At 33.2% G+C, this 8,044-nt stretch overlaps 1 protein-coding gene across 1 annotated transcript; it reads right to left on the bottom strand.

The window, feature by feature from the left end:
• Nucleotides 1-868: 868 nt before the first annotated feature.
• Nucleotides 869-2,718, bottom strand: LOC139857540 (NAC domain-containing protein 100-like). Its single transcript, XM_071846349.1, has 3 exons — nt 2,286-2,718; nt 1,900-2,177; nt 869-1,590 (listed from the first exon to the last, which is right to left on the bottom strand). Exons 1-3 carry the CDS (start codon nt 2,476-2,478, stop codon nt 1,048-1,050), a joined length of 1,014 nt encoding a protein of 337 aa, XP_071702450.1. The 5' UTR covers nt 2,479-2,718; the 3' UTR covers nt 869-1,047.
• Between the last annotated feature and the right edge of the window lie 5,326 nt (nt 2,719-8,044).

The following is an 8,044-nucleotide window of genomic DNA, read 5'->3' as shown; positions in this document are numbered from 1 at the left end:
AGTGTAGGGTAAATTGCTTAAACTAGGCTCGAGAGGGGAAAAATGATGCTTTAGCCTCAGAGAAATTGGGATGTGCTTGATTGGTTGGTTTGTTAATTGTTGTCCTTTTATTTGTGTTGTATTGTAAGGTTTCCATTGTTGCTATTTTGTAGTTTTAGTCTGGATAGTTTGGTTAAGCAAAGGCTTTTTTGGGTCATGTGTTTTCTTTGTTTTCGTGTTCATGTTGTGTCTTTTTGTTTTGTTTTGTTTTGTTAGGTTCGGCTCGGAGTTAGATAGTCATCTTGTTTAGATTACTTTTTAATTGTGAGGTTTGCTATGACCGTTGTTCGCGTGTGTATCGTTTCTCCTAAGTTTCTTTCCTTTTATAAAAATTCTTTTGTTTATAAAAGTTTTGTTATTTTTGTTTAAAAAAAAAAGACTTTTAGCATAGTAGACTCGTTGATTTTTTATTTATTAATTTTAAAAGCAGTAGACTTGTTAATTAATGTTCTTTTACAAGTCTTTATTACGAACAACGACTGTTCAACCAAATTTGTAAACTTAGAAATTGTATACATTATTATTATTATTCACAAATGACTATTAGTTTTTATTTTTACAGTATTTAATATAAAAATATACGTAGTATAAGACAAAAAAATCTGTTGGGGTTGATAGCAGTCCCAGAAACTACTTCAAAACTTAAATCAAGAATTGAATAAATAAATAAATAAATTACAAACACAGAGAATATAGTATTTGACAAATGAAGCCATAGAATTTTACAGCATTGAAAATAATTATAAATAAATAAAAATTATATATATAAAAACACATACTAATAATTTATATATATTTATATAAACTAAATTAAAATACTAAATTTCTCATATAATTTCTTACATTAAAATAGACAATAGTTTCTTCATCACCTAAAAATAATTGTCTCAGGCATCAGAAAATTCTTTGCATTAATCACCCATCACCCAATTACACTAATTTTGCTAAATATAATATTCTTCATTTCATCTTCTACATCTTCACAGTATGGATTCAACATAATAATTTTCAGTAATTCCAAAAGCAGTCCATATCAATTTGTCCAACACAAGTAGATGGATCACCTGCTTGATCATCAAATTCTTTTTTTCCCATTTCAAAACTCGACAAAACCGACGAGATTTCAGCGTTCAATTCACTGCTTATTGCGGTATCTTGAGAGCCCATTCCGATTTCTTTCTCGATTCGTAAACCATTGTTTCCATGTAAACCTTTAAGGTATATTTGATCCGTAACTGGTAATGTGTGCCCTGAAGTGAATTGGAATTTGAGTTGTGAATTATCTAGTTGATTAGTTGGGAAACTATAATTACCATTGTAATTATGATCAAAAGCGTAACTAGGAATGTTAAGTATATTGTTTTGTGGTGTTTGAATGTTGTTCGGGTTGGAGAAGCAGGGCACGTTGAGGGATTCGGTTTTTATTGCCCCGCCACCACTGCAACCGCTCGATGTTGAAGATTCTGTCAACTGTGGGAGTCCGTTTCCGTCGGAATTAGGCTTTTTCTCACCGGTTGTTTTGTGAAATACACGACAGATCACCCATTCATTCTGTTATTTTATTAGTAACAAAATTAGTAAACAAATATATAGCAAATACTAACTCCGTCCCAATTAGATAGTCCTGTTTTTTCATTTTGGGATGTCCCAAATTAATAGTCCACTTCCATAAATAGAAAGTAAAGAGGATATTTGATTGGTGGATCTGGAGAGAGAAAATATTTAATTGTTGGATAAATGAAGTTAGTGGGATTTCCTAAAACTGTGTGCCATTTTGTCTGTGGACTATTAAATTGTGACGAAGGGAGTATAAAAACAGGGGAGAACAGGGGAAAACAGAGGAAAACCGAGAATCAATACCTTAGCTGATTTTGGTATTGTTTGAACAGAGGATTTACCCACTAATCTAAATTCATGAATTACCCAATTAGTTTTTTCTCCTTTTGGTGCTCTCCCTTTATAGAAAACCAAAGTTTTCTTCATTCCGACGAGCGTTTTGCCTCGAAAAATTTCTTTATCTTTTCCGGTAGCTTTCCAATACCCTGCCTCAGTTGCTCTGTTTGTTCTTAATCCAGTGGGATACTTCTTATCTCTCACACAGAAAAAATACCATTCTTTTTCGCCCATTTTCGCCAACTCTATATTCGAAAATAAAAGAAAAACATACCCAAAATAGAAAGTTAGAAACTTTATAACAAATTTAATAAAAATGAATTCAAAAAAAGGTAAACAAAAGTATGATTCACCAGGCAATTCCCATGGTTCAATTTTGTTCATGTCAACTTCTCCAATTGCTTTAGCTGAAAAGTTGTTGTCAAGAACTTTTTGGATCAAATAATGAGTGATTAATTCTTCATCGGTTGGATGGAATCGGAATCCGGGTGGTAAAAACAGTTGATCATCTTCTCTTTCATGTTCATAATAATCCACCATCATCATACTTATAATCTTGAAACACTTCACAATATTCTGAATTTTTCAAACTTCGAAAAAAGATCAAAACTTTTTTATCAAGAAACAACTATTTATGAAACTTGTTTAAGGATTTATTTGTATTCAGTATCTAAAACTAGAAATCTATATATATGATAGAGAGGTTTAGGTATGGATTGAGAGAATGAGAGTAGAATTGATTGATGTATTTGAAATGGGAATGAAAGGTAAGGGGAAGTTATAAAGAAGTAGAAAGGAGAAAGCCATGGAAGAAAGGGAAACAATAAAGTAGTGTAAGCTAAAAGATTGAGAGGTTTTAAAGCAAAAAGAGAAAAAAATTCATGAATTTAAGCCTCTAAATACTGGTTTTAATCTTTTAGATATAGATATAGAGAGAGAGACGTGGTATGAAAGAAACCAATTGAGAATTAAGGGTTGGGGGTTGGTTATTATAGCCATTTACAATTTATATATTTAATATTTAACATATTTAATGCAATATGTATTTTTAAGGTGAACTAGTGTTTTTGACTAAACATAGGTAATCACTTAAACTAGTATTTACATAGTTTATACAATGTAACTATGGATAGGTGATGGTCAGAATTTGATTTTAATAATGTGTAAATCGAATATTTCACACTACTTTATTTAGTATAATAATGAAATGATAACAAAAAAGTATTAATGTTATGTTAACATTAATTAATAGTTTTAAAAAGGATAACTATCCATTAAAAATACTATTTGTATTTTTAGTACTACACAATCATATGTGTTACACAATTAACACTCTAAAACAAATATGATGGTTTGAAACTAAAAAATGTGGTATATGAATTGTCATTCAATTACCAAGTATCAGATATTCAAGAGTGCCCCCTCTTAAGAGCAATTATTTGCAAAAAAAAAAAAAAAAAAAAAAAAAAAAATGTGAGATTGTCTAACTAAGGGTTACCATTCTTACTACAAATTGTTTCAAAAATCCCTCATACTTATTTTAAGTAGCCTAGCATCATTGTGTAAAGTGCGAGTATTATATATATGAAACTAGGTTTTAAGCTTGTGCATGGCACGACAATGTAAAAAATTACTTGTGATTATCTCAAAATCAAATAGTGTTGTTAAATCTAAAAGGTGCAGGTACATATATAAATAAATAAATTTGTAATTCATGGATCAACTCGGTTCCACCTTTCCATGATGCTTAGAACGAAATTAGATAGTCTTAGCGGGTTGAGCACATCCAACGCTTCTATTGAGCTCCCTGCACAGAAAATAATCTTGAGTGATTTGTTGATGTGCACAAGTGATAAGTTTACATCCAAAATTTAAAAGATTAATGTTATATTTAATACGAACTAATATTATCAAAGTTAGACAAGATCGGGATGGAAAGATGCCTTTTTGGAGATATTGGAGATAAGGGCGGCTTTCTTATGATTATTAAACTTAATGCCTTTTAACTAACAAGCATCACAAAGTGCCCACAATTTAAGATGTAATTCAATCACATGTTCATAACAATTAAGAAAACTAAAAAGTTGTGATACCCCGTATAAAACCATCGTGTACGAATCATCAACAACAGGATCATTACAAGGTTAAGTACTATATGCGATTTCAAAATACGTTGCATTCATGACAAAAGGTGATGTCTTAACCAACATCAATGTTTAACAACCAAAAGTATGCTTCTACGAATAGCAATCATGAATAATAGTACGTGACCCCATAGGTCGTTACAAATCATTGTTTCAAAAGTATTAAAGTTTGAATGCAAGATAAAGTGTTTCATGCGGTGACATCTCTAAAGCAGCGGGTGTCTACAGCAAGACTAGTACAACAGCGGAAGCAAACCTTAAGCACCTGAGAAAAACATGCTTAAAAACGTCAACACAAAGGTTGGTGAGCTATAGTTTAAGTATAACAGTAATGTAAGGTAGGCCACGAGATTTCAGTGCTACAAAGAGCGTTTCAAACAGTAATTCAAATCAGTATGATAAAGTATATGTTTAACCGTGGGCACTCGGCAACTAACTTAACGTTTAATAATATACCCCCTGAAAGTACACTTGGAAAGTGCGTATGTTTACGAAGTATTAAACACTCGTTAAATGCTAGCGCGACTAGCCCGAGTGGGGATGTCAAACCCTATGGATCCATATCTAAGATTCGCGTTCACCGGTTCAAAAACCAATGACTAAACGTTACCGAGCTAAAGGGAATGTTTATGCCATTGTATAACCCACACATATATAAGTTTAAGTACTCGTGCCTAGTATGTAAAACGTAAAATGCGCATGTATTCTCAGTTCCCAAAATAGTTAAAGTAAAAAGGGATGCTATAACTCACAGTGGTAAAATAGTAGTAAGGTCGAGTCGGGAAGTAAGCAAGTTTGTAGGTCCGGAAAGTCCTCAACCTAAGTCAAATATTACTAAGTCAGTAAATCGTCTCAATAGGTTTAAAAGTATGTAAATTAGGTCTTAAAGGTCATCATCATTCATCATCAAACATAAGGTGTAAAGCAAGTTTCGTTCAGGAAAGAAGTTTAAAACAAAGGCTAACTTGGATCGGTCACCACGGCTTCTATACCTACTGAAATGAGGTGAGACCAGTGGCCTGGCTCCGTATATGAGTTCTTTAGTTGTGGTAAAAATCTGAGAAGCAAACTCGTCTTCGTATGACCGTGGCGACGGTCTAAGTGCGAGTAGGTCAGAATTTTCAGCACGACGTTAAAAGGACATAGTGACGGTCGGAGGGCCATAAATCCCAAACCGTAACTCGGATTAAGACAAGGTCTAAACGAAAAATTATCTACTCGAACAGAGCTATCTGAAAATCATTTTTACAGTAGCCCAGGTCGTCGGATCAGACCCATAAAACAGTAGCCAAAGTGTTCCGGTGGGTTCTTGGTGTTCGATGCTCATCACGGTTCTCATCCTTGATGCATATAGCTTCAAGTGTACAACTCGTTGATGTGTTTACATCATCTTTACCAAGTTTTGACCATCATAACACTAGTGCAAGTCTAAGATAAGTAGCACAACTCATTTAAGTGTTGCAAGTAGTTTGATGAACCAAAGTTACATCAAGATCTTAGATCCGACACATACAAGAGTTATACAAGTAATATTAAGCTACAAACTTGAAAATAAACTTAAGTAAACAAGATATTAGGTTGTAGAACATAGTTCTTAGTTAGATCTTGAAGATCCTAGACTCAAAAGTCTAGATCTATAGTTCTTAAGTTAAATCCAACACAAGTATATGAAGTTGTAACTAGAAAGTTAAACTTCCATGTTCTTGAACTTACAAAGTTAACTTTTAGTTTTAAGAAATATGAGATCAAGATTAACTAGTAATACTTGACCAAATCACAACTTTAAAGTACATAAAATGAAGAAAATAAACTAGATCTACAAGTATTAAGTTCATGGTTGTTCATACTTTAAAGATTCAAGCCAAGGCTTTGATCTTTAAGAATGTAAACTTTAAGTTTACAAACATGAATCACAAGTATGATTATAACTCATGAACTTTCTTTAACAAGTTTTATGGAAGAATCAAAACATAAACTTGATTCTCCTAGGTTCTTTATGTTCTTGAATAAACAAGATGATACGAAGAACAAACTAGAAAGTTTGATTCTTACAACAACAAACAACTACAAGTAACAAATAATGATGATGAACTTGATGATCTTTAAAGGAAAAGAAGAAAGAAAAATAAATATGTTACTTACAATATTTTGAGAGAAAAAAGATGAGAGAGAGAAAGTAGTAAGTAAGTGTGTGTAAAAGTGAAGAATACTTGCAATATGTATCAAAGAAAAAAAAATGAAATGGAACTCCCTTTGTTACTAGTTGGCCGTAGGTTTGGAGGGCATCAAGAGGAAGAGGAAAGTCTACTAGTTACTTCATGTATTGGTTCAAAAGTTGGTTATAAGGTTAGCTTACATGGGAACTAGGTGTAAGCATGTAGTAACTAGATTCTTTCCACTTAATCAATCTAGTTAGGTCTTAATTATCATTAACATAATGTTGGGCTCTTAATTAATCCATTAAGGGTGTAGTGTGGGCTTCTAAGTCCACTAATCATGAGTCCAAGTCCAAATAAATAATAATTCAAGTAAAAGCTCAAGTAATTAACTAGTAACCATAGTTAATAAAAAAATGATTAACAAAACTTAATCATGAATGTAAATGATATTTAAAAATACCATTCGTGAAAAGTATGTGTGTCACAAAGACGTTTCGGGCATTCAAAAGTTAATTGCGGTAACAGGTAAATGTATAAAAACAATACATTTAATAAAACACAAGTATTAATAATAATAATTATTAATTAAACGTTGGAAAATCCAGGGTCGTTACATTACCCACCTGTTAAAGAAAATTTCGTCCCGAAATTTTAAGGACTGACTAACAATGGTACAGTATTCAAATAAGAAGGGGCGTATCAAAGTTCCGTGAGACTCGTGGGCTCAGAAGTAAGTTATTTACCTTGAAAGGTGCTTCGGCGTATGAAAGTAAGAATAGGCATCTGCCGTTAATTAAGTCTCTTGTCCTAAGTGATCAACAAATTGATTTCGTTTCTGATTAACCTGAGTATGTCATCTGAATGTATATTCATAAAAGGAATGATGGTGTGTTTAGCCTTACAGGCATCTTCGGTAAGTTGGATGCGTGAAATGCATCATGAATGATTCTAAGCTCATCTAAAACATTGAGCGTGTATGTCGTAATATAAGCTGACAGGTAGAATGGAAAACATAGTGATTACAACCATGCGATTTGATGTCTGGATAGCGTTTGCCACGGGTTTTACCAACCGCTTGGTTTCGGAAGGAGGCCATAGGCATAGGAACTCGATATTTAAGAACGTTTCATTTGAGTAAGTGAATCAAAATTTTAGCTGAAAGTGACCAACCGGACTTGCAAGCCATAATTATTTATAGTGTCTTCAGGACGGTCGGAACGGAAAATGAAGGGTATCACCCATTTTTACCATGCAGTAGGTGAACTTATCCTCGGATGAAATGAAAGCACAGTTTCGTAATGTAACTTCATCCTTTCAGTTACATGTTGAAGTTAGGGTTAACATTAACTAGGACAACAGATAGTTGCAACTAACGAAGGAGGAAGTATATAGAGTATCCACATCAGTGTCGTAAATGTTTTAAGCAGTCCCCTCCCAAAGGGATAACAAGGTTCATAGGTTCTCAGAGTACCTTATATTACATTTCCGAAATAAAGTTGCATGAAAGGTGTGGTCTTTGAACGAGAGTGAACTCTTCTAGTGGTCCGTTCTGAATTTATCTGCGTGCTTGAGGGGATGTGCGGATGAGAAGATACGTGAACCCTTGGTTCTAACGAATGGTTTACTCCGAGTGAAAAGAATCTCCAAAAATGATTCTTGTGTCTCAACATATTGATTCATAGAGATGTGGTTTACGAGGGTGTTATGATTTGTCGTGAAGTATTGAGAACAGTAACCCACCTAGTACCTTTCCTACAGTAGGGTGACCACTGAGTGTACCTCAGAAAACTGATTTATCAACTCGCATTT

This window comes from Rutidosis leptorrhynchoides, chromosome 7 (assembly GCF_046630445.1).
Source record: "Rutidosis leptorrhynchoides isolate AG116_Rl617_1_P2 chromosome 7, CSIRO_AGI_Rlap_v1, whole genome shotgun sequence".
Taxonomy (NCBI): domain Eukaryota; kingdom Viridiplantae; phylum Streptophyta; class Magnoliopsida; order Asterales; family Asteraceae; genus Rutidosis; species Rutidosis leptorrhynchoides.
The sequence above is the reverse complement of the archived record's forward strand: the minus strand, read 5'-3'. Positions and strand labels throughout refer to the sequence as shown.

Coding starts and splice junctions, on each gene's coding strand:
- LOC139857540 (XM_071846349.1), bottom strand. CDS start 2,478: ATGATGATGGTGGATTATTATGAACATGAAAGAGAAGATGATCAACTG. Junction 2,178..2,285: donor TGAACCATGGGAATTGCCTG/GTGAATCATACT, acceptor TTTCGAATATAG/AGTTGGCGAAAATGGGCGAA. Junction 1,591..1,899: donor CAATACCAAAATCAGCTAAG/GTATTGATTCTC, acceptor ATAAAATAACAG/AATGAATGGGTGATCTGTCG.